The sequence below is a fragment of the Hypanus sabinus genome, unplaced genomic scaffold (assembly GCF_030144855.1).
Source record: "Hypanus sabinus isolate sHypSab1 unplaced genomic scaffold, sHypSab1.hap1 scaffold_293, whole genome shotgun sequence".
Taxonomy (NCBI): domain Eukaryota; kingdom Metazoa; phylum Chordata; class Chondrichthyes; order Myliobatiformes; family Dasyatidae; genus Hypanus; species Hypanus sabinus.
The window spans coordinates 221,398-247,500 of record NW_026781079.1 but is presented as its reverse complement, the minus strand read 5'-3'; the positions used below and the strand labels follow the sequence as shown (position 1 = coordinate 247,500).

The window sequence follows — 26,103 nt, the reverse complement described above, 5'->3', positions numbered from 1 at the left end:
ATATCGATTATCTATTAACTTACAGCGTTGCTCTCACTGTGATTTCTCATGCCTGCAAAACTGCTTCTGCTCAGGTGAGCCTCGTGGAAAGCCCCCACCCTCGCGCTAATTTCAAACCGGTGTTTTCCCACAAGACGCGGCGAAACCGGATGTGACGTCATCACATGCCGATATATTTTACATGCAATGAATATACTTTAAACACTTCTAATTCTAACTAGAAAATACTATTGAATGAATTACTAAGCGAAAATATTATAAACTAAATAACTGTCGTAAAGACAGCACACACCCCGCTTGACCTTCGTAAGGTCACAATGAGCAGAGTACAAACTTAGTCTCTTAATCAGTCATTGGGTAGAAGTAGAATAACTTCTGTAACTGGCCTTTGGTAAATTTTCACATCGCCTTGGTCGGTAGTCTTCAATTCGATCTTCCTGACATGTCCATCCTCGCTAGGGAATGTAGCAGTGATTCTGGCCGTTGGCCAGCTGTTGGGGGTGGCTTGCTTGTCCCTGAGCAGGACTAAGTCTCCAACTTGAAGATTCCTGTGGGGTTCTGTCCACTTTTGTCTCTGTTGCAACAAAGGTAGATATTTTTGTCTCCAGCGAGGCCAGAACTGATTTGCCAGAGCCTGGACTTGTCTCCATTGCTTTGTGTACAAATCCTTGTCTGAAAAGTCTCCTGGTGGAGGAGGTGCTCCTGCCTTCTGTGTAAGGAGCATTGATGGCGAAAGGATGAAGGGGTTTTCTGGGTCAGAGGACACAGGCAGGAGTGGTCGTGAGTTCATAATGGCTGTGACCTCTGCCATTAGGGTGCACAGTACCTTGTGGGCCAATCGGGTGCGTTTCTGCATCTCAGGTTTCCTTTTCTGGGTTTTCCGTAAGGACGTGAACCGTTTGACTGCCTGCTCTTTGTTATCTGGTGAGCGCTGGCGTGGTTCTCTGAAAGGCAATGGAGCAACCCCATTATTTGCTTCATCTCTGAAGACCTTGGTGTCTTTGGGTTTTAAAGAAATGGTATCTTGAGCTGATTGTGCAAGTTTGTTTCCGTGCTCGGTTTGAACGAAAACTGACTGGCCTAGCGTCTCGTCGGTTACTTTACGCTTGGTAATGTCTTGTTGTGCTTCTTTAGGGTACACCTCAGTGAGGCAGATCTTGGAACAAGAACGGCTTGACTGAGTTTGACCGCAAACTTCTGTACAGTTCGAGCTGACAATTGTTGTCCTGGAGTGAACCTCTCCCTCCCCGCCGTCCTGTTGTGGGGGTGAAGGAGCATTGACGGTTCTTTCATTCTTGACTTCATCACGGAGCCGTGAGGGTAAATTTCCTTCCTCGTATGGATGTGATGCAATCGTGACTCTCTGAGGTTCCTCGTAGCTGGGGAAGTTATCGAATACGTATGGAGAGGGGAGACGAGCCTGCCTGTCTATTTGAGATTGTACATAGTCGCTTGTGCGTTCCAGTCTGGTCCTTTCTAAAGTAGATCTTACTTCGGTCAGATCACGCGACCCTTCAGCTTCTTCTATGTACTTTGCTTCCGCCATGGCAGCTTCTTCTTCTCTTTCTAGCTGCAGCACTTGCAACTCTGTCGATATTTTTGCCATTTCCAACTGGATTTCGGCTTCTCGGGCGGCCGCTTCGGCTTCTCTGGCAGCCGCTTCGGCTTCTCTGGCAGCCTTTTCTTTCTGGATTTCGGCTTCTCGGGCGGCCGCTTCGGCTTCTCTGGCAGCCTTTCCTTTCTGGATTTCGGCTTCTCGGGCGGCCGCTTCGGCTTCTCTGGCAGCCTTTTCTTTCTGGATTTCGGCTTCTCTGGTGGCCTGTTTCATTTTCAAAACTGCTTCTTGTCTGGCGTAACGCAGTCGCACCTTGGCGGCTTCTGCCTTGGCTCTTGCCTGGGTGGACTTACTTGATGTCGGTTTACCTCCCTTGTCGCTGGGCGGCGTCGACTTGATGGTGGATTGAGCTGACATTGCAGCACTTGAAACACCTGATAATGCCGCTTTTTCACTGTAACGTTCTCCTTCGCGTGTACTGATGTCGAATTTAACGTCGAGATAAACCAGTTAATAAGAACCAGATCGCAGTAAGATTAACCATTTACTGTTCACTCTTCGCATTAACATATGGTGAAAAAGCGTTGCTCTCACTGTGATTTCTCATGCCTGCAAAACTGCTTCTGCTCAGGTGAGCCTCGTGGAACTCCCCACCCTCGCGCCAATTTCAAACCGGTATTTTCCCACAAGACGCGGCGAAACCGGATGTGACGTCATCACATGCCGATATATTTTACATGCAATGAATATACTTTAAACACTTCTAATTCTAACTAGAAAATACTATTGAATGAATTACTAAGCGAAAATATTATAAACTAAATAACTGTCGTAAAGACAGCACAAAAACATTTTGATTATTGTCTCTCTAAATTTCCTGATGTATTTATTGTTATGGGAGGAGACTTTGACATGATATTAGATGAAAATATTGGATCGATGGCCACTAAGGCAATACTCGACTTATAATACCTTTACCAGCTTTATTCAGAAGTTTAATATCATAGATATTTGGAGAGAGCACTTTCCTGGAGTTAGAAATTATACTTGGACTCATAAATCTATTACATGCATGTCTAGACTAGATTACTGGTTACTATCCGACACCTTAAGAAAGAATCATGTCACTTTTAATTTTTTCCCTCCCCTTTAACAGATCATAAAGCTATCCATGTACAAATTGCATTATCTTCAGCTGAATCCAATCTTAAATCTTATTGGAAATTAAGTAATTCCATTTTGGGCATGAAGTTGTCTGTTTGCACATTAAAAAGCTGGCAACCAGCTTTTTACATAAAAAGATGGTAGAGAATAATTTTTCTACAAATTGGGAACTTTGTAAATTTGAATCTGCCAAATTCTTTAGGGAATACAGTAGTGAGTTGGTAAAGAAAAGAAAGTTGGAAGAACAATCATTGATCTCAAAGATTGCATATTTATGTGAATTGTTTCCAGATATCCTTTCCGGAAAAGATAAAGAGGAGCTGGCTTTGTTAAAGGATAAGTTAAACCATCTTTATCTTATAATGGCAGAAGGTGCATATATGAGATCTAGAAAACGGTGGTTGTAAGAGGGTGAACAGAGTACAGCTTATTTCTTTCACTTAGAAAAGCACCGTTGCCAATTCAATTCCATTCATCAGTTTAATATTGATGATGTGATTACAGAAGAGTCTAAAAATAGCAAAGTATTGTTCTGCTCTTTATAGTAAACTACATAGCTCAAAGTATTGTGAAGCATCCACACTGCATTTCATGAATGATATTAATATTCTAAGGAACCTGTCCAATGATCAGAAAGACCTGTGTGATGCTCTTATTACCCTGGGAGAGGTTAAGGCTGCCATTTCAAACTAAAAATATAATAAGTCGTTGAGTGTGGACAGTCTGACTGCAGAATATTATAAGATGCTTTCAGACACCTTAAATACCTTTTTACTAAAATTGCTTTGAGAATGTGTTGATAAAGAATGTCTTCCCACTTCTTTAACACAGGACCTTATTACTTTAATTCCTAAACCAAGAAAAGATAAATTAGTTTTCGATAATTGGCATCTTATTTGCCTTCTCAATACTGATGATAAATTCTGGCCCAAATCTTTGCTAACAGAATGAAAGTAGTTTTACCATTGATTATTGATGTGTTACGTACCCCGTATCTGGGTTAACAGACCAGCAGAAATGGAATGATATGTTGGAGTCTGGTGGTACTGTAACTATAGGTGTTTATTAATAAACTAAGCAATACTATCAAAAATGCCAATATACATATAAAACAGGTCAGCAATGATAAATACAGAAGTGTAGGAATAAGAATCAAAACCAAGCTCTATCAAAGTCTTGGGGTAAATGAATTGTCATAAGAGAATATAGAGTTCAGTTCAATTCGTGCTGAGGTAGTTGTTGTTGTGTTGCAATGTTAGAGAGAGAGAGAGAGATGAGCAGTTGCAGCAGGCAAACCTTCCGTCGTCTTCTCGTTCCGTTGTACCGTTGAGGTCACCAATTTTGACCCTTCCATTGCAGGCTAGACCGTCCTTCAGTGATGGACTCTTCACCCAGGCAAGGGCGGACACACACACGTCCCCACCGGTCTGCCTTCATCCACCGTGCTCCGGACCGATTCTCCTGAACCGATCCTCCAGGCCCCCCACCCCTTCCTGTGGGTGCACAACACTCTTTCAGTGTCCACTGGTGTGTCTGAGGGTGTCTCCACAGACCCGTCTTTTATCCCCCCTTTCATGGGGTATCAGCCATCCATCAACTGATCATGTCCATGTCCATCAAACTAGGCCACTCCCTGCTGTCTCAGCAAGAATGTTAATGAGCAAAGGAGTGTCATTGCAGCAAATGGTAAACAATCAGTGAAGAAGCCATAATACATAAATCATCCGTGTCTCTCTCTCTCTCTTATCTGTGCCAGATGCCTCTCCCTCTGTTCTTCATCTCTCTCTCTCATTAGCAGCATAGTTCCCGGGGGGGGGGGTTGGGGGGTCAGCTCTGGACCCCATTTCCATCTGGTTTGTTCAGCACACATAACAGATGAAAGACAGTCAGGTTTCATGAAGGGTTGTCGTATCTCTAACAACGTCAGAGTAGTTTTAGGTCTTATTGATTATTCTCATCTTGTTCAAAATGATAGTTTTATGCTGTTTTTATATTTCTGCAAAGCTTTTGACACTATTCAGCATCAGTTTATCTTCACTGCTGTTGGTAGATTTGGGTTTGGTCCATTTTTTTTAAGGCTGTTAAGGCTTTGAACACAAACGCTAATAGTTCTATAAAGTCGAAGTTGGGGACTTCCCCGAGGTTTGATGTGAATGGGGGGAGTGAGACAAGGTTGTCCTATCTCACCTTATTTATTCCTTATATGTGCACAGTTTATATCTGCACCATCAAGTCTAGTCCTCTAAAGGGCATTTCCTGTGCAAATTCCAATTTTCTAATTAGTCAGGTTGCAGATGATAGGACTCTTTTTTTAAAAAAGTGATAATTCGGAAATCCCATTGGCTTTAAACTGTGTTTCTACTTTTTTTTTCCAAAGCCTCGGGCCTCTGTTTAAATATTCACAAATGTGAATTGTTTCCTCTTAAAGGTTGCACTCAATCTATAATTAATAATATTCCAGTAAAAGAGAAAGTTACATATTTGGGGATATCTATCGTTAAAAACCAATATTTAAGGTATGTGGCTAATTTTCAACCTCCCCTGGACAAAGCAAAGATAAGATTAAACCAGTGGCTTCAAAGGGACTTATCTTTGAGAGGCCGGGTTCTGCTTTGTAAAGCAGAAGGTGTTTCCAGGTTTATATATATAGCTCTCCTCTCACGGGTCGATTAAAAAATCTGTAAATTGATAGACACCATGCTGTTTAGCTTTTTTTGGAAAAACAAAGTTCATTATATAAAAAAATCTGCTGTCATGAATAGTTATGACGGGGGGGGGGTACTAAATTTTCTTGATTTTGACAGTCTTAATAATACCTTTAAAATGATTTGGATTAAACAATTTTTACGTAATCCTACTTTTTTTTTATCCACCTTAGAATTTCCTGTGACTCCAAAAGAATTTGCTCCTGTTATGGATGCAATTCCCTCTGGTGTCATTATTTTGTTTAGAAATACATCATATTTGGTAGTTGAATTACCCAACTTAGATCCATCCAGCACAGCTGTAGGAAAGATTTGATTTCCTCCATCTTTTTAAAAAAATAATAAGACCCTAAGACAAGACAAAGGAGCAGAATTCTGCCATTCGGCCCGTCGAGTCTGCTCCGCCATTTCATCATGAGCTGATCCAATCAAAATATAAAGAAATTGCATTTAAAATTATACATAGATATTATCCAACCAATGTTTATTTGAGAAGGTTTAATTCTGATATTGAAACTAACTGTTCTTTTTGTGGTTTATATCCAGAGGATTTATTTCATCTGTTTTGAGATTGTGAATATGTTAAAACATTTTGGGTTGATGTTTGTCAATTTACAGATCAAAATATTAATGTGGATTTTAATTTTTGTTTTGAAAATGACTTATTTGGGTTTACTAATAATACCAAATCTCATAGGGATCATTTCTTTATCATAAATCTTTTGTTAATTTACAGCAAATTTTATATCCATAAATGCAGCAATAGGAAACCAATTATATTTTTACGTCAGACTTCAAACTATACGTTAATATCTGAAAACTTTCCATAAATTGAAAGCTGTAAAGACTACAGATCTGTCAGCGTTTCGGGTAATCTCTGTAAATGATTCTGTTTTGTGACTCCTTTTAGGTATAGTTCCTTCTGTCCAACAGTATTTAGAGTGGAGTTTCTTGTTTATTTGTATATTTAAATTTGATATTTGCTGCTGCCTATGTGTGATTCCCTGGCTTTGTTAGCATAAGTTTAGTGCTTCTGTTTGTGTTCAATAAAAATTAAAAAAATGAAAAACAACCTTACGTCAGACAGCTGGGCGGCGGTCGAAATGTCGGCGCACGCGCCCAACTGTCAACAGCCGCGGAAGGCGCTACTCTACTCCCATTGGTTCGACTGGATGTCGATCAGGGATTGCAACAGACGCGGAAGGCGCTACTCTACTCCCATTGGTTCGACTGGATGTCGATCAGGGATTGTACGCAATGGCGGAGATGAATTCCGCCGTCAACTCGCTGTAGACAAACCCGGACGTGTCACCCGTGAGTGAAAGGCGAAAATTTGCAGCAAGTATGAGGTAGGTTTTAGAGTCAAAGTGCGAATATATGAAGCCAGGTCTTGTATTAGGTTGGTGGGTGTGGGGAGAGTGGCTGAAACGGTGGTATAGGGACGGGACGGGGGAGGTGATGTCCCGTTTGGCGCCATCCGTCGGCCATTTTGTGCAGGGCCCTGTGGCGATTTTTAATTAAACCAGGTTTGGGAATTGGGACCTGAACCCCGCCTGGGCTCTCTTCACCACCCCTCGGAGTAGGTGGTGCTCATGCAGCTTCCTGACAGTCGCCGTCAACACAGAAGGTGAAAGGGGTGTGGAGCAGGCGAGGAAGAGATGAGCGGTGGGCTAGGGGATAGGAAAGGGGTAAGGAAGCCTAGGGAAGAGGGAGGAGGAGAGGACCAGAGGGAAGGGGTAAAGGAGGGTAGGAAAGAGAGGAGAAGGTAGTGGAGGAAGGAGGGAGAATTGAGAGAAGGTAGGGGTTAGGGAGATGGGGAAGGGAAGAGGAGAAAAAGGGGAGGTCTAAGGAGGGAAGAGGTAAAGGAGAGTAGAAGAGAGGGTAGTGGATGGGGAGGGGAAGTGAGATAAGGGAGGGTAAGAGGAGGGGGAAGATGGAGGAAGAGGAAAGGGGGAAATCAAGGGGAAGGGAAAGCAAAGGGGAAAGGAAACACAAAGTACACTGCAGATGCAGTGGTCAAATCAACAGGTACAAGCAAGCTGGATGAACTTAGCAGGTCGGGCAGCATCCGTGGAAACGAGCAGCCAATATTTCAGGCTGAGACCCTTTATCCTGACGAGCACTCCTCCTCTCGTACCTCTCTAATCAGCTCAACAGTCTTATGGGACTGTCGAGACCACAAGCAATCATGTCTTGGGACTGGCCACCCCCAGCTATCTGGTCCGTTCTTAACTGATCCTGCTCAGCCGCCTGAATGACCCCTCTGTGCTGCAGAATCCTAAACATTGCTGCTGCAGAGACCGGAGCTCCATTTAACTGATCATTTAACTTCTAAGACCCATTGTCTGCACCAGTGATGATTTTGTGTGGCATATTAAAGGACCTGAATTCTTATGCAATCAGTTATTTTATGTTTTTATCTCAATAGTTTTGTAGAGATCAGCTTTCACTTTGGAACAAAAACCTTTTTCTGTTGATTGGTGTGAAAGAAAGCCAAATTAAACCTGCAGTGATTCAGTGTTCTAAAACAATAAAAACATCCATGGGGAGTTAAATACTTCTTAAAGGCAGTATAACCAGGGTATCCTGGACTTTTTGCACAGTACTGTAATAACTTTATGTATTGTGCTGTAATGCTGTTGCTGCTTCCAGTAAAAACAAATTTCATGACATGTGAGTGATGATAAACCTATTTCTGATATGGGTCTCTGTTGTGGACAAAGGGGCAATGAGAGGGGGATATTGGTTGGGAACGGGAAGCACAATAGCATCAGATGGTCTGTCTGCACCTGTTTCACCCGCCCCTGGCAGTCCTTCTCTGCCACCTGTCCCACCCTGCTCTCGTGTGGTGTTCACCTCTCGCCGTTGCGAAGATCCTTTGCTCCCACCAGATTCAGAAACTCAGAAGTTTTGATTTTCTCCTTTGGATGGTTAATGTGCTTCATTGACTGTGCTGGGAAAATTAGGACTGCAGTGGTGGGTTGGGTCTGGCCTGAGATGGACTGGACGGCAGCCATCACTTTAACTTGGCTTTTCCGTTCTTGGACATTGGTATTTCCATACCAGGACACAGTGTAACCAGTCAGGACTTCCTCCACTTTCGGCACAGATACATCACAGGGATGTGTGCTTAGTCTCCCTACTTTACGTGCTTTGCACCTATGACTGTGCGGTCTAAGCACAGCTCCAACACCATATTCCAGTTTACTGGTGGCACCACTGTTGCAGGCCGATTCAAATGTTGTGACAAATTAGCATAGGGAGGGGGTGTGAAAAATGTGGCTGAGTGTGTATAGCATCCGTCGGTCTCGATAGACCATGGATCTGTGCCTGGAGTTTCCAGGGCACAGGCCTGGGCAGGGTTGTATGGGAGACTGGCAGTTGCCTTCCCCTCTCCACACCACCGATGTTAATAGACAGTAGGTGGAGAAGTAGACCATTCGGCCCTTCGAGCTTGGACTGCCATTTTGAGATAATGGCTGATCAACTACCATCAATACCCGGTTCCTGCCTTGTCCACATATCCCTTGATTCCCCTATCCGTAAGATACCTATCTAGCTCCTTCTTGAAAGCATCCAGAGAATTGGCCTCCACTACCTTCCAGGCAGTGCATTCCAGACTCCCACAACTCTCTGGGAGAAGTTTTTCCTTAACTCTGTCCTAAATGACCTATCCTTTATTCTCAAACCATGCCCTCTGGTACTGGACTCTCCCAGCATCTGGAACATATTTCCTGCCTCTATCTTGTCCAATCCCTTATATGTTGCAATCAGATCCTCTCTCAATCTCCTTAATTCCAGTGTGTGCAAGCCCAGTCTCTCTAACCTCTCTGTGTAAGACAGTCCAGACATCCCAGGAATTAAACTCGTGAATCCATGCTGCACTTCCTCTACAGCCAGGATGTCCTTCCTTAACCCTGGAGACCAAAACTATACAATCTGGGAGATTGCTTGTGTCTTCCTTAGTGAAAACAGATCTAAAGTACTCATTAAATTCTTCTGCTATTTCTGTTTCCCATAACAATTTCACCCAATTCATTCTTCAAGTGCCCAACATTGTTCTTAATTATCTTCTTTCTCTTCACATACCTAAAAAAGCTTTTGTTATCTTCCTTTATATTCCTGGCTAGCTTGCGTTTGTACCTCATGTTTTCTCCCCTTATTGTCTTTTTAGTTAAGTTCTGTTGTTCCTTAAAAACTTCCCAATCATCTGTCCTCCCACTCACCTTAGCTCTGTCATACTTCCTTTTTTTTAATGCTATGCAATCTCTGACTTCCTTTGTCAACCACTGTGGCCCCTTTCCCCCCTTTGAATTCTGCCTTCTCTGGGGGATGAACTGATTTTGCACCTTGTGCATTATTCCCAAGAATACCTGCCATTGCTGTTCCTCTGTCTTTTCTGCTAGGATATCCGTCCAGTCAACTTTGGCCAGCTCCTCCCTCATGGCTCCATAGCTTCCCCTGTTCAACTGCAACACTGACACCTCCGAGCTGCCCTTATCCTTCTCAAATTGCAGATAAAAACTTATTATATTATGATCACTACCTCCTAATGGCTCCCTTACTGCAAGATCGCTTGTTCATTACATAACACTAAATCCAGAATAGTCTTGCCACATGCCAATGTTAACTCCCTTTTCAACTTGCACCCAATATCCATGCTACTGTTTGGTGGCCTGTAGACTACACCCATTTGAATCCTTTTGCCCTTACTGTTCCTCAGTTCTATCCACACAGACTTTACTTCTTCTGACCCTATGTCCCCCCTTGCAAAGGACTGAATCTCATTCCTCACCAACAGGCCACCCCACCCCCTCTGCCCACATTTCTGTCCCTACGATAGCATGTATACCCTTGAACATTCACTTCCCAGGTCTGATCTCCCTGCAGCCATGTCTCTGTTATCCCAACAACATCATAGTTACCCATTGGCACCTGGGCTTCAAGCTCATCCGCCTTATTTCTGACACTTTGTGCATTCAGATATAGAATTTTTAGCCCATTTCTCCTCTCTCTTTGAATCGCTGCCTATTGTGCTTAACCCAGCTCCCCGATCTCCCATTGGGCTATACGCCCCTCGAATTTTGTTGTCCTTTCTAATTGTACTTATTCTTTCAACACATTTAACTCCATGTTCCGTCAGACCATCCCTCTGTACATGTGTCCTCCTTATCACTTGTTCCGACTCACCTTTCTCTACGACGCACTTAATATTCTGAAACTGTGTAGTCCCCACCTGTCCTTTATTCTTCCTCTTGCTGTCCTCTCTCACATTCTGGATCCCCGCCCCCTGCAAATTTAGTTTAAACCCCTCCAAGAAGCACTAGCAAACTTCCATGCAAGAATGTTAGTACCGCTCCAGTTCAGGTGTAAACCGTCCCTTCGGAACAGATCCCACCTTCCCTGGAACAAAGCCCAATTATCTACAAACCTGAAGCCCTCCCTCCTGCACCATCCTCTCAGCCACGTATTAATCTTTATAATCTTTCTGTTCCTTACCTCACTGGCACGTGGCACAGGTAGCAAACCAGAGATTGTCACACTGGGGGTCTTGTTCTTCAGCTTCACACCTAACTCCCTGAACTCCCTACGCAGGACCCCCTCACTCATCCTACCCACGTCATTGGTCCCTACATGGACCAGAACATCTGGATTCTGGCTCTCCCTCTCGAGAATAACCTGCACCCGATCTGAGATGTCTCGGACCTCGACACCAGGGAAGCAACATACCATCCGAGACTCCCGATCTTCCCCACAAAATCTCCTATCCACCCCCCTGACTATAGAATCTCCTATCAATACCGCTCTCTTCTCTTCCCTCCTCCCCTTCCTAGTCGAGGGTCCAACCTCAGTGCCAGAGACAGGACCACTGCAGCTTGTTCCTGGTAGGTTATCCCCACCAACAGCATCCAAAACGGTATACTTATTGTTGATGGGAATGGCCACTCTGCTCCCCCTGCCTCTCTTGACTGTCACCCATTTGCCTACCTCCTGACTTTTCGATGTGACTACCTCCTGATAACTGTTCTCTATCTCTGCCTCTGCCTCCCGAATGATCCGTAGTTCATCCAGCTCCTGCTCCAATTCCCTAACTCGGTCTGATAGGAGCTGCAGCTGGACGCACCTATTGCAGGTGTGGTCATCAGGGATAACTGTGTTGACCCTGATCTCCCACATACTGCACACGGAGCACACCACTGCTCTAACTGTCTCCCCCATTACCTGATCCTAGATTAGTCAGAATAAATGAAAAATAGGCTACTTGCTGAAGTCCTCTTGCGCCGAAGGCCGCTGAGCCAAAGCCCAGCACTCTGCTCCTGCGCACTCCGCTGCCCTGCCCGCTCCTGAAAGTGGGCCGCTTTTTAAAGCCCGCGCTCGCCGCTGACGTCACCCACGCTTGCACAGCTTTACCTTCCTCCTCAGGTACTCTCCAGGTAGGTCCGAGATGTTGTCCGAGGGAAGGGCACTAGGACCCAAGCAGCTTGGCACCGGTGACGTTGCAGAGCAATGTGTGGTTAAGTGCCTTGCTCAAGGACACAAACACGCTGCCTCAGCTGAGGCTCGAACCAGTGACCTTCAGGTTACTAGTCTGATGCCTTGCCCACTCGGCCACGCGCCAAAACGTGGCTGAGTGGCAGCATGACAACACCCTGAAACCCAATGTCAATAAGACCAAGAAATTGGTGGTGGAGTTCAGGAGAGGGGAACCCAGTGGTCCATGAGCTGATCTTCATTGGAGGTTCAAAGTTAGAGAGATGAGCAGCTTTAAATGACGGGGTGTTACTATCTCAGAGGACCATCCAAGCATGTAGTTGCAATTGTGCAGAAAGCGTGGCAGACACTCTACTTCCTTGGGGAGTCTGCAGAGATTTGGCATCCCATTAAGAACTTCTGTGGCTGTATGGTATTTACTGGCTGCAACACGACTTGGTATGGAAACACCAATGCTTTCGAACGGAAGCCCCACTTGTATCTCCTTCTGGTGACTCGGATGAGAAGCGAGCATAGCTTGGGAGGTGAGAGTCTTTCATGGGCGCTGCTTTCTTGTGGCAAGGCCCAGTAGTGGAGATGGCTTTGCCTGTGAAGAACCAGACTGTCTCCATCACGTTTTCATTGGCTTCTCCATTCTTGGACGTTGGTGTTCCCATCCAGGCCATAATGCAACCAGTCACGTTACTACCACTGGGCATCTGCAGAACTTTGGCAAATTTTTAGACGGTATGGCGAATCTGTGCAAACGTCAATGGAATCAGACCTGTTGTGCCTTGTTTTCGATGGCACTGACATGCTGGACCCAGAACAGAGCCTCTGAAATTATAACTCCAATCAATTTGAAGTGACCGACCATCTCACCTCTGACCCATTAATGACTGATGAAGCAGTGAATTGCAGGGCAACCTGCAACTGGTACTGATCCCGAACCAGCCCTTGTGGCATCAGTGAGAAGAGAGTGGGCATTTGATGATGGATGCTGTTTTGTGGAGATCGCGCACCATGTAGATGTACTCAGCGGGCCGGAGGGCCTTCTTTATCAGTGTTTGCCATTTCTGTTTTGTCTTTAATTTGGTTTTGTATTGTTACAGGGAGTGACGGAAGTGAGAAGGGTGGAAACTCCAGTCAACCCAAGAATGCCGGCGCGACGGCTAAGCAAGATGTTCAGTCCTCAGGTACCAGTGAACATCTGGAGAGTGAGCTTTCTGTTCTGTTCTCAGTGTTAACCAGACCCAGTCACTGTTATGCATGTTAGTAGACTGAAAGTGTTGATTATTGCAACAAAATGTTGTTCAATTACATGCTCAGTGAAATGATGCTGTTCGGGGTGAGCATGTTTATTTGAAGGTCAGTTGTATTGCAGTAACCCTTGGGATTGTTTGAAAATGTACACAGTCATATCGATGAAGGGGGATTGCAGAGTCATGGAGTAATATAGCACAGAAACAGAGGATTCATTCTAACTTGCCCTCGGCAACCAAGATGCGCTCCTACGCGAATGCCATGTTTGGCTTTTTATCACTCTGCAATATTCTAAGCGAAACACAAATCCAGATATCCCTAAAATGTGCTTTTTGAACTTGTCTTGTATTTAACTCAACTTTACACCATCTGTGTCTGCACCATACTCTGATGTGCAAAGCTACACGTCTGTCCCTTTTAAATATTGTCACCCTCTTACCTTGAACCTATGCTGTCTGGTTTCTGAGAGGCGTACACTTGAAGGGGGTGGTGATGGGAGGAGGGAAGTGTGCATTCACAGTTATAATACCCATTCTGATTTTGAATACCCCAATTAGCTATCCTTTCAATTTCGTACTCACTGGGGAGTAAACTCCAAACCTGCACGATGTCTCACTGTATGTCAGACCCCAGAATTTCTTTGCACTGTTTGCAGTTGAATGACATCTTTCCTGTGAGGAAAACTGTACACAATACTCAATGTATGGCCACACCAACATCCTGAGGTATGGGAACATTACGTTCCATCACCGAAATTCAGTGACCTGACTGATACAGATCGGTGTGTCAAGTGCCACTGTCAGCATCCGGTTGATCTGAGACATCACATTACTCCAGATGTTTCCCTGTTATGCCTCTTGCAGTGAACTGTTTATCTCTACTGTTATCTTCCTGTTCCACAACACTCTGCAGGACCTACCCTTTACGATGGAAGTGCAATACTCCTCACCTAAATGGATTGAATGCCACTGACAATCCGCAAACCACAGAACGAGTTGATCCAAATGCCCCCATAATTTTTGACAACTTTCTTCACTGTTTACCAGAGCACCTAATTTGTTATCATCTGCAAACTTACTAAGCGCAACGGATGCATTTTCTTCAAAATTGTTTGTATGAATAGTGTTGTATCCTGATGCTTTTGGCAATCCTAAAGTCAAGATTGAGGCATAAAGTTGTTTAAATATAGAAATCTACAGCACATTACAGGCCCTTCGACCCACAATGTTGTCGGTCATGCAATCTACACTAGAAACAGCCCAGAATTTCCCAAGTGTCTAGCCCTCTATTTTCCGATGCTCTATGTACCTGTCTAAGAGACTCTTAAAAGAGCCCATTGGATCCATCTTCATGTACCTACCACTGTTGTTTCAGTTTACTGAGGTTTAGAAGAGCAAAAAAGAGGTAACCAAAGACTCAAAGGACAGAGAGAGAGAGACAAAAAAGTACCATGTTCCTCCAGCACATTACTGCTTAGTAAAAAAAATTCATTCCATTTTATCAACCAATAAGAAGGCTGATTCAATTAATTTCACTCTTATTTCTGAACCAAAAAGTCTCCATAAAAGTTGGGGCAATTGCCACTGTAATGCTAGAAAATTCACTGATGGATCACATGTACACTCAGTGGCCACATGCAAATGCTCATTAATGTAGGTATCTAATCAGCCAATCATGTGGCAGCAACTCAATGCATAAAACATGCAGACATGGTCAAGAGCAGGGTCAGCAACCTTTACCACTGAAGGAGCCACTTGGACCCGTTTCCCACAGAAAAGAAAACACTGGGAGCCGCAAAACCCGTTTGACATTTAAAATGAAATAACACTGCATACAACGTTTTGTTTTGCCTTTATGCTATGTATAAACAAACTATAATGTGTTGCATTTATGAAATTGATGAACTCCTGCAGAGAAAACGAAATTACATTTCTGCATGCAACAAAAACATTTTGAACTCCGAATAAAAGACGTTGGGTTGAAGGTTACTTTTAAGTAAAATACTCAACGTCTATTTGAGTCCTTCTTGTAGTTATGAAAAACGCCAAACTTAAATTTGCCGCCAGCAGCAAACCAAAAATAACGTCAGCCAGCTGTCAACCTGAAAAATAAAAGGACTATTTCACTGAACAATGAAAACATATGAATATACGTAAAATAATAGGCAATTAAAATATTTATCATACTTGGTCAGGTTGACTCACACCTGACAATGCAGTCGGATTCAGTAGGGATGGATCGATGCTTAGGGGAGTGACCGGGAAGGATAATGTGTTTTTTTCCTCTGTGAACTCACAGAAGCGTTTCCCAAACGATGTTTGCATTGCGATGATTGCAGAATGTAAATACTCCGAATTTATCATGTCGTGACCTTGTTTGAACTCTCTCAAATTGGGGAAGTGAGACAATGTGCCTTTCTGTAAATCTCTGGCAAGCACTGTCAACTTGCGCTCGAATGCCAAAACATCCTCCAACATGTGCAGGGCTGTACGTCCTTACCCCTGAAGAGCTGTGTTCAGCGTGTTCAGGTGCGCTGTCATGTCTACCATGAAGTGTAGCTTTTCCAGCCACTCTGGCTGTTCCAGCTCAGGAAAGGTGAGCCCTTTGCTGCCCAGGAAAGTTTTCACTTCTTCCAGACACGCGACAAAGCGTTTCAGCACCTCCCCTCTGGACAGCCAGCGATAAAAACACGTTGTAGCGGTGTGCTACACGCAGTCAGTAAACTGCAGTCAAAGATAGCTTTATTCAAACTAAACAGCCTTGCTTTTAAGCCTCCCTCAACCGGCCCCCCCCATGGGCGCGGATGCTGCAAAAGACACGTACTCACAAACCCCCGTAGGCTATCTCCCTTAGCCTGAACGCTGGCTAATTGTGAGCCGGTTCGGATGTGTCAGGAAATGGGTCGTCACAACGTCTTATTTAGATTGTACAAGATCACCATAATCTTCAAATTTAGAATTACATTTCAAAAACTAACAAACTAACATAAAATACATTTTAATTAAATACTGACCAATTATTTCCCAAAGCAACAGGGAGCCGCAGCACAGACGTAAAAGAGCCACATGTGGCTCCGGAGCCGCGGGTTGCCGACCCCCGGTCTAGAGGTTCATTTGCTCAATCCAAAGTGGGTGAGCTACAGTGGAAGGCCACACAGGTTGCTGATCAATTAGACACTGTATGTGGATGGTTGATGTCGACATAATCGGCTGAGGGGCCTGTTTCTCTGCAGCGTATCTCTTCCTTAATGAGAGAGAATACTTTTCAGACAGGTAATGACCAACTGTAGTTCACAGATCACATCGCTTCGTCTTCCTGAAACAAATCATCATCTAATCCTCATGTTACTATGCTGTTCATGCTGACAGTTCGGGTGTTGAATAACCCATTCCTGCCACGTGGAAAGGTGCCAATAGTGATGGGGATCTAGTGACTTCGGTCGTGTTACACGGGTGTATTAAAGTGGCTGAACACGGCAGAGCAGAAGTGGGTCCTTTGGCCCATCATGTCCATGCTAGAACAGTATTCTGCCTCACCCCACCAACCTACATCTCCAGAGCGATCGCATCCATGGACTTATCGAAGTTTCTATTAACTGTTCAATCCCAACCCGTAGCATCACTTTCCCTGGCGGCTCGTTCCACACTCTCATCATCTTTGGCATGAAGAAGTTCCCCCACGTGTTCCCCTGAAACAGTTCATCAGTAGTAACAGCAGGGTAGGGCTTCCTGAGAACCAGTAATGTGGGAAACAGGAGGTGATGGGAAATAAGACACACGAGCAGTATTAGGCCATTCGGCCCTTCGATTTTGATTTACCATTCCATCTTTGCTGATTGATTTTCCAGCTCATTCCCTTTCTCTTGCGTTCTCCCTGTTATGCTTGTTAATCTTACTTATCCAGAACCTATCAAGCGCTGTTGAAATGTTCCCAGTGACCTGGCCTCCACAGCCTTCCTCCAATAAATTCCATGGATTGGTCACCCATTGACTGAAAAAAAATCTTCTTTTCCTTTCTTCTGAAGGGTTATTTTTCTATTCTATTCCTACACACACAAAGTTCATGAGGCCGCTCTTTTGTGGCAACACTCAATCGAGGAGAGTTGATGAAAAGGCCTGTATCCATCACTTTTTGTTGGCTTTTCCATTCCCGGGCATTGGTCTTTCCAGAACAGACGGTGGTGAGGCCAGTTAGAGTGCTGTCCACTGTTCGTCTACAGAAGTTTGTCGAAGTGTCAGGTGACGTGCCGAATTTGCGCAAGTTTCAAATAATATAGGGATGCTCTTGTGCTGTCTTTGTTATTACGGTTCTGTGTTGCACCCAGGATCAGTCCTCTGAAGTTGTAATGCCAAAGATTTTGAACTTATCGACCACCTCCACCTCCAATCGCTTAAAGGCTACTGATCAATGTGTGGATTACAGGGAGATCTGCAGCTGGTAGGACCGTAAGACATAGGAGCAGAATTGCACAGTGTGGTCCATCAGGTCTGCTCCATCAGACCATCATGGCTGATTTAATATTCCCTCTCATTCCCATTCTTCTGCTTCTCCCTGTTCCCTTCATTGTTGTTACTAATCAAGAGCCAACTCTTCTGACAGCAGTGAAAAGACAGCATGGTCTGCATGTGGAGGGGGTATTTGCTGGATGCTGTTTTGTTGATGTAGCACCCCTTGTAGATATACTCACTGGTTGTGGGAGTGGCTTTCTTTCTCAGTGATTGCCACTTTTGTTTTCTTGGAATATGTCTCTGTACTTCTCTACTTTAATGTGCATCTGCATTGTTAACAGTGTAACAGACTGGCATAATCTTGTCTGGTTCCTCGACAGGGAAATGTTATGAATGGCCAATTAGCAGTCCACTTCTGCCCTGCCATGCTGTTCATTGTCATTCAGGAAGATGCGGAATTTTTGAGGACGATTTGAATGTCTGTTTCGGATTTTCAGGTTGGTAGAATAAAAGTAGTTTCAAAGGAAATAATGAATGCCTGATTGATTATTGCAGCAGAATATTGTTCAATTAAATGCTCAGTGAAATTATACCATTCAGAGTGAGCCTGTTCATTTAATGATCTGTTGTACCTGAGTAACCATTGGGATTGTTTGAAAGTGAATGTGGTCAAACAGATAGTCTGAATACAGAGTCACAGAGTGACGTAGCACAGAAACTGGCAATTCATTCTAACTTGTCCATGCCAGCTAATGCTAATACCTTGTTTTGGCAAGTGTTCCTCAGCACCTTTCTTATCTATTCACTTAGCCAAATGTCCCTAATATGTCTTTGTTGTACTTGTATCAATTCAGCTTAGCTCTATTAATATATCTTCACCTTCCACATGCAGAAGCTCCACCCAGGTCCCTTTTAATTGTTTCCACCCCTCACCTTCAGCCGATGCTGTCCAGTTTTTATGAAGCTTGCCCTGAGAGAGGGTGGTGATGGGGTAGCGATGTTTGCAGTCAGACGATTAATACCACTTACTGTTCTGAATACCTCTATTAGGATATCATTCAGTTTTCTGCCTCCAAGGAGTTGGTGCTTATCCTGCACAACCACTCCCTGTAAATCAGGCCCTGGAGTTTGTTTGCAATATCTGCAATTGAATGAAACCGTGTGACCAAAACTATGGTATGGCCTCAGCAACATCCAGTACTATTGGACATTATGATCCATCACCGAAATTCATTGATCTGGCTCTTTACCTCTGACTCCCCTTTCAGTGAAATATTTACCTGGACTCTTAGGTCTCCCTCTTACGGCCCACCCTTCACTATGAAATTGCCACCTTGATTCGACCTACCAAATGCATCTTGTTGGATCCCGATGCTTTTGCGATCCAAGCATCGAGAATGAGGCATAAAACGTATTGCTTGAGTTTGTTTTCTGAAGCATTGTAAGACCAAAGAAGAAGTGCCCAAAGACTGAAGTAAAAGAGACAAGAAAATGAACGTAATCTCCTGGAGGAGAATACTGATAACAAAGGTATCCATTCTATGTCGATAACCAATAGGATGGCAGATTCAAGAAATATGATACTTCCTATGATCAAAGTTTCCAGAAAAAGCAAAGGCAACTGAAAAATTCATTGAACAACCACGTGGACACACAGTGGCCACTTTATTAGTTACACCTGTCCATGTGCTCATTAATGTAGATATCTAATCTGCCTATCACATGGCAGTAACTCAATGCATAAAACATGTAGACATAATCAAGAGTTTCATTTGCTCAAACCAAAGTGGATGAGCTGCAGTGGAAGACCACACAGGTAGCTGATCAATTAGACACTGTATGTGGACGGTTGATGTCGACATAATCGGCTGAGTGGCCTGTTTCTCTGCAGCGTATCTCTTCCATCATGAGAGAGAATAGTTTGCAGACAGGTAATGAACAAGTGCAGTTCACAGATCACATCGCTTTGTCTTCCTGAAACAAATCATCATCTAATCCTGATGTTACTATGTTGTTCATGCTGACAGTTCGGGTGTTGAATAACCCATTCCTGCCACGTGGAAAGGTGCCAATAGTGATGGGGATCCAGTGACTTCGGTCGTGATACACGGGTGTGTTAAAGTCACTGAACATTGCAGAGCTGAAATGGGTGCTTTGGCCCATCAGCTCCATGCTGGAACAGTATTCTGCCTCACCCCACCAACCTTCACCTCTGGAGTGATCCCATCCACGTACTTATCCAAGATTCTATTAACTGTTCAAACCCAACTCGTAGCATCACTTCCCCAGACGGCTCGTTCCGCACTCTCATCACCCTCGGCATGAAGAAGTTCCCCCGCGTGTTCCCCTGAAACAGTTCATCAGTAGTAACTGCAGGGTAGGGCTTCCTGAGAACCAGTAACGTGGGAAACAGGAGGTGATGGGAAATAAGACACACGAGCAGAATTAGGCCATTCGGCCCTCTGATTTTGCTTCACCATTCCATCTTTACTGATTGATTTTCCTGCTCATCCCCATTCTCTTGCTCATCCCTGTTATGCTTGTTAATATTACTGATCCAGAACCTATCAAGCGCTGTTGAAATGTTCCCAGTGACCTGGCCTCCACAGCCTTCCTCCAATGAATTCCATGGATTGGTCACCCATTGACTGAAAAAAAAATCTTCTTTTCCTTTCTTCTGAAGGGTTATTTTTCTATTCTATTCCTACACACACAAAGTTCATGAGGCCGCTCTTTTGTGGCAACACTCAATCGAGGAGAGTTGATGAAAAGGCCTGTATCCATCACTTTTTGTTGGCTTTTCCATTCCCGGGCATTGGTCTTTCCAGAACAGACGGTTGTGCAACCAGTTAGAGTGCTGTCCACTGTTCGTCTACAGAAGTTTGTGGAAGTGTCAGGTGACGTGCCGAATTTGCGCAAGTTTCAAATAATATAGTGATGCTCTTGTGCTGTCTTTCCATCCAGGCCATAATGCAAACAGTTTTTAGACGGTATTGCGAATCTGTGCAAACGTCAACGGAATCAAATCTGTTGTTGTGCCTTTTTTTTGATGGCACTTACATGCTGGACCCGGGACAGATCCTCTGAAATTATAACTCCAGTAAATTTGAAGTGACCGACCATCTCACCTCTGACCCATTAATGACTGATGAAGCAGTGAATTGCAGGGCAACCTGCAACTGGTACTGATCCCGAATCAGCCCTTGTGGCATCAGTGAGAAGAGAGTGGGCATTTGATGATGGATGCTGTTTTGTGGAGATCGCGCACCATGTAGATGTACTCAGCGGGCCGGAGGGCCTTCTTTATCGGTGTTTGCCATTTCTGTTTTGTCTTTAATTTGGTTTTGTATTGTTACAGGGAGTGACGGAAGTGAGAAGGGTGGAAACTCCAGTCAACCCAAGAATGCCGGCGCGACGGCTAAGCAAGGTGTTCAGTCCTCAGGTACCAGTGAACATGTGGAGGGTGAGCTTTCTGTTCTGTTCTCAGTGTTAACCAGACCCATTCACTATTATGCATGTTAGTAGACTGAAAGTGTCGATTATTGCAACAGAATGTTGTTCAATTACATGCTCAGTGAAATGATGCTGTTCGGCGTGAGCATGTTTATCTAATGGTCAGTAGTATTGTAGTAACCCTTGGGGTTGTTTGAAAATGTACACAGTCATATCGATGAAGGGGGATTGCAGAGTCGTGGAGTAATACAGCACAGAATCAGAGGATTCATCCTAACTTGCCCGCGCCAACCAAGGTGCGAATGCCATGTTTGGCATATTATCACTCTGCAATATTCTAAGCGAAGCACAAATCCAGATATCCCTAAAATGTGCTTTTTGAACTCGTCTTGTATTTAACTCAACTTCACACCATCTGTGTCTGCACCACACTGTCATTTGCAAAGCTCCACCTCTGTCCCTTTTAAATGTTGTCACCCTCTCACCTTGAACCTATGCTGTCTGGTTTCTGAGAGGCGTACACTTGAAGGGGGTGGTGATGGGGGAGGGATGTGTGCATTCACAGTTAGAATACCCATTCTGATTTTGAATACCCCAAATAGCTCTCCTTTCAATTTCGTACTCACTGGGGAGTAAACTCCAAACCTGCACGATGTCTCACTGTATGTTAGACCCCAGAATTTCTTTACAATGTTTGCAGTTGAATGACGTCTTTCCTGTGAGCAAAACTGTACACAATACTCAGTGTTTGGGCCTCACCAACATCCTGAGCCATGGGAACATTACGTTCCATCATCAGAATTCACTGACTGATACAGGTCGGTGTGTCGTGTGCCTCTGTTAGCATCCGGTTTACCTGAGACATCACATTACACCAGATGTTTACCTGTTATGCCTCTTGCAGTGAACTGTTTATCTCTACTGTTGTCTTCCTGTTCCACAACACTCTGCAGGACCTACCCTTTACGATGGAAGTGCAATACTTCACACACAAATGGATTGAATGCCACTGACAATCCTCAAACCACAGAACTAGTTGATGCAAATGCCCCCATAATTTTTGACAACTTTCTTCACTGTTTACCAGAGCACCTAATTTGTTATCATCTGCAAACTTACTAAGCGCAATGGATGCATTTTCTTCAAAATTGTTTGTATAAATCGTGTTGCATCCTGATGCTTTTGGCAATCCTAAAGTCAAGATTGAGGCATAAAAGTTATTTAAACATAGAAATCTACAACTCATTACAGGCCCTTTGGCCCACAATGTTGTGCCGATCATGCAATCTATTCTAGAAACTGCCTGGGGTTTTCCAAGTTCATAGCCCTCTATTTTTCGACTCTCTATGTACCTGTCTAAGAGGCTCTTAAAAGACCCTATTGTATCCATCTCCACACACCCACCACTGTTTTTTCAGTTTATTTTATGAATGGTTAGAAGAGCAAAAAAGAGGAAACCAAAGACTCAAAGGAGAGAGACAAAACGTACCATGTTCATCCAGCAGATTACTGCTTAGTAAAATATTCCATTCCATATTGTCAAACAGTAAGATGGCTGATGCAAATAATGTCACTCTTGCTTCTCAACCAAAATGTTTCTCTAAAAGGTGAGGCAATTGCTACTATAGTGCTGGAAAATTCACTGACGGATCACGTGCACACTCAGTGGCCACTTCCACTGCCTTGCTGCAATGAATTCCATGGATTGATCACCCATTGACTGGAAGAATAGATCTTCCTTTCCTTTCTTCTAAAGGGTTACTTTTCTGTTCTATTCCGACATACACAAAATGCATGAGGCTATTCTTTTGTGACAACACTCAATTGAAGAGAGTGCATTCCCTGTGAAGAATAAACCTGTATTCATCACTTTTTGTTGGCTTTTCCATTCTTGGGCATTGCTCTTTCCAGAACAGACGGTGGTGCAACCAGTTAGGGTGCTGTCCACTGTGCGTCTACAGAAGTTTGTCAAAGTGTCAGGTGACGTGCCGAATTTGCGCAAGTTTCAAATAATATAGGGATGCTCTTGTGCTGTCTTTGTTGTTACGGTTCTGTGTTGGTCCCAGGGCCAATCCTCTGAAATTGAAATGCCAAAGATTTTGGACTTATGGAACACCTCCAATCTCTTAAAGGCTACTTATCAATGTGTGAATTGCAGGGAAATCTGAAGCTGGTAGGACCGTAAGAGATAGGAGCAGAGTTGTGCAGTGTGGTCCATCAGGTCTGCTCAGTCAGTCCATCATGGCTGGTTTAATATTCAGTCTCAACCCCATTCACCTGCTTCTCCCCGTTACCTTTGATGTTGTTAGTAATCAAGAGCCAACTCTTCTGACAGCAGTAAAAAGACAACATGGCCTGGATGTGGAGGGGGTATTTGCTGGTTGCTGTTTTGTTGTGGTAGTGCAGCTTGTAGATGTCCTGAATGGTGGGATGGGCTTCATTCTCAGTCCTTGATACTTCTGTTTTCTTGGTATATTTCGCTGTACATCTCTTCTTTAATATGGATTTGCATTGATAGTGCAAAAGACTGATAAAATCCTGGCTTGTTCCTCAAAAGCTCAACCGCTTAAACCTTCAAGAAGCAGTGCAGTAGAAGAAAGTCCAGTTCGGCACCGCAGGCGTCCTCGACGTCGTCGAAGAAGACCCACATTGCCTGAATACATAAAGAGCCACATTCTCATATTTGCAGGTTAGTAAAATAAAAGTAGTTTCAAAGGAAACAGTGAATGTTTTGTTGACTATTACAACAGAATATTGTTCGATTAAATGCTCAGTGAATTGAGACCGTTCAGAGTGAGCCTGTTTATTTACTGATCTGTTGTACCTGAGTCACCATTAGGATTGTTTGAAAGTGAAGATGGTCAAACAGATAGTCTGAATACAGAGTCTCAGAGTGACATAGCACAGAAACTGGCTATTCATTCTAACTTGTCCATGCCAGCTAATGCTAATACCCTGTTTTGGCAAGTGTTCCTCAGCACCTTTCTTATCTATTCACTTAGCCAAATGTCCCTAATATGTCTTTGTTGTACTTGTATCAATTCAGCTTAGCTCTATTAATATATCTTCACCTTCCACATGCAGAAGCTGCAACCAGGTCCCTTTTAATTGTTTCCACCCCTCACCTTCAACTGATGCTGTCCAGTTTTTATGAAGCTTGCCCTGAGAGAGGGTGGTGATGGGGTAGCGATGTTTGCAGTCAGACGATTAATACCACTTACTGTTCTGAATACCTCTATTAGAATATCATTCATTTTTCTGCCTCCAAAGAGTTGGTGCTTATCCTGCACAACCACTCCCTGTAAATCAGGCCCTGGAGTTTGTTTGCAATATCTGCAATTGAATAAAACCATGTGACCAAAACTATGGTATGGCCTCAACAACATCCAGTACTATTGGACATTATGATCCATTACCGAAATTCATTGATCTGGCTCTTTACCTCTGACGCCCCTTTCAGTGAAATATTTACCTGGACTCTTAGGTCTCCCTCTTCCACAACATTCTGCAGGGCCCGTCCTTCACTATGAAATTGCCATCTTGATTCGACCTACCAAATGCAACTTGTTGTATCCCGATGCTTTTGCGATCCAAACGTCAAGAATGAGGCATAAACATATTGCTTGAGTTTGTTTTCTGAAATGTAAGACCAATGAAGAGGTGCTCAAATACTGAAATGAAAGAGACAAGAAAATTAATGTAATCTCCTGGAGGAGAATACTGATAACAAAGGTATCTATTCTCGCCGTTGTGAACATCCTTTGCTCAAAAATCTGGCTGACTGGTGCTACTGATGCTACTGTACACACAGATTGGCCATTTTGTTTGTTACACCTGTCCACCTGCTCATGAATGTAAATATCTAATCAGCCAGTCTGATGGCAGCAAATCAACACATCAAGCATGCAGACGTGGTCAAGAGGATCATTTGCTCAAACCAAAGTGGATGAGCTATAGTGGAAGACCACACATGCACCTAATAAATTGGACACTTCATGTGGATGGTTAAGGTTGACATCATCGCCTGAGGGGCCTGTTTCTCTTCCTTGCTGAGACAGAAAAGTCTGTAGACATGTATTGAATAATTATTTCACGGTCACTTTGCTATGTTCTTCTGCAAATTATCAGCAATGCTGATGTTACTATGCTGTTTATACAGACAGCTCGAATGTTGAAAAACCCATTCCCGCCACTTCTAAAGTTACCAGTATTGATGGGGATGCAGTGAACACAGGTGTGTTAAGGTCACTAAACACTGCAGAGCAGGAACGGATCCTTTGGCTCAACAAGTCTATGCTGAAGCATTATTCTGCCTCTCCCCACTGACCCTCACCACCAGACCATCCATGTACTTATCCAACCTTCTATTACCTGCTCGAATCAAACCCGCATCATCACTTCCTCTGGCGGCTCGTTCCACACTTTCATCACCATCCACATACATTCCCTGAAACATACAATAGTAACTACAGAGTGAGGCTTCCTAAGAACCAGTAAACGGAGAGATGCAAGTGACGGGCACCAAGACATATGAGCAGAATTTGGCCTTGTAGTCCATTGAATTTGCTGCGCCATTCCATGTTTGCTGATCTATTGTCCTGCTCAACCCCATTCTTTCGCATTGTCCCTGTAACGTTTGATACTCTTTTCTTAGACAGAATCTACCAACCCCTGCTTGAATGAACCCAGTGACTTGGCCTCCATAGATAGTTTTATCAAATCCAAGATAGAACACAATTTGACTGGTAAAAGAATCATTTTCTCTTTTCCAAAGAGATATCTTTCTATTCTGACTAACACACAAAATTCATGAGGCCGCTCTTTTGTGACAACACTCAATAGAGGAGAGGGCTTTGCCTGTGATGAAAAAGCTTGTATCCATTGCGGTTTTTTGGCTTTTCCTCGCTTGGGCATTGACGTTTCCAAAACAGCCCGTGATGCAACCAGTTAGGATACTGTCCACTGAGCATCTGCAGGAGTTTGTCAAAGTGTCGGGTGACAATGCCAAATTTGCGCAAGATTCAAATGACGTAGGGATGTTCTT

The 26,103-nt window shown here is 43.8% G+C and overlaps 1 protein-coding gene across 1 annotated transcript in view; it reads left to right on the top strand.

Moving 5' to 3' along the window:
* The first annotated feature begins 6,527 nt into the window (after positions 1-6,527).
* The window catches only part of LOC132388285 (uncharacterized), a 54,418-nt gene continuing 34,842 nt past the window's right edge, over positions 6,528-26,103 (top strand). The window contains exons 1-5 of the mRNA XM_059960623.1: positions 6,528-6,738; positions 13,008-13,112; positions 17,987-18,103; positions 20,965-21,069; positions 23,617-23,748. Coding sequence (XP_059816606.1) covers positions 6,528-6,738; positions 13,008-13,112; positions 17,987-18,103; positions 20,965-21,069; positions 23,617-23,748 — 670 coding nt within the window. The remainder of the gene's footprint in view (positions 6,739-13,007; positions 13,113-17,986; positions 18,104-20,964; positions 21,070-23,616; positions 23,749-26,103) is intronic.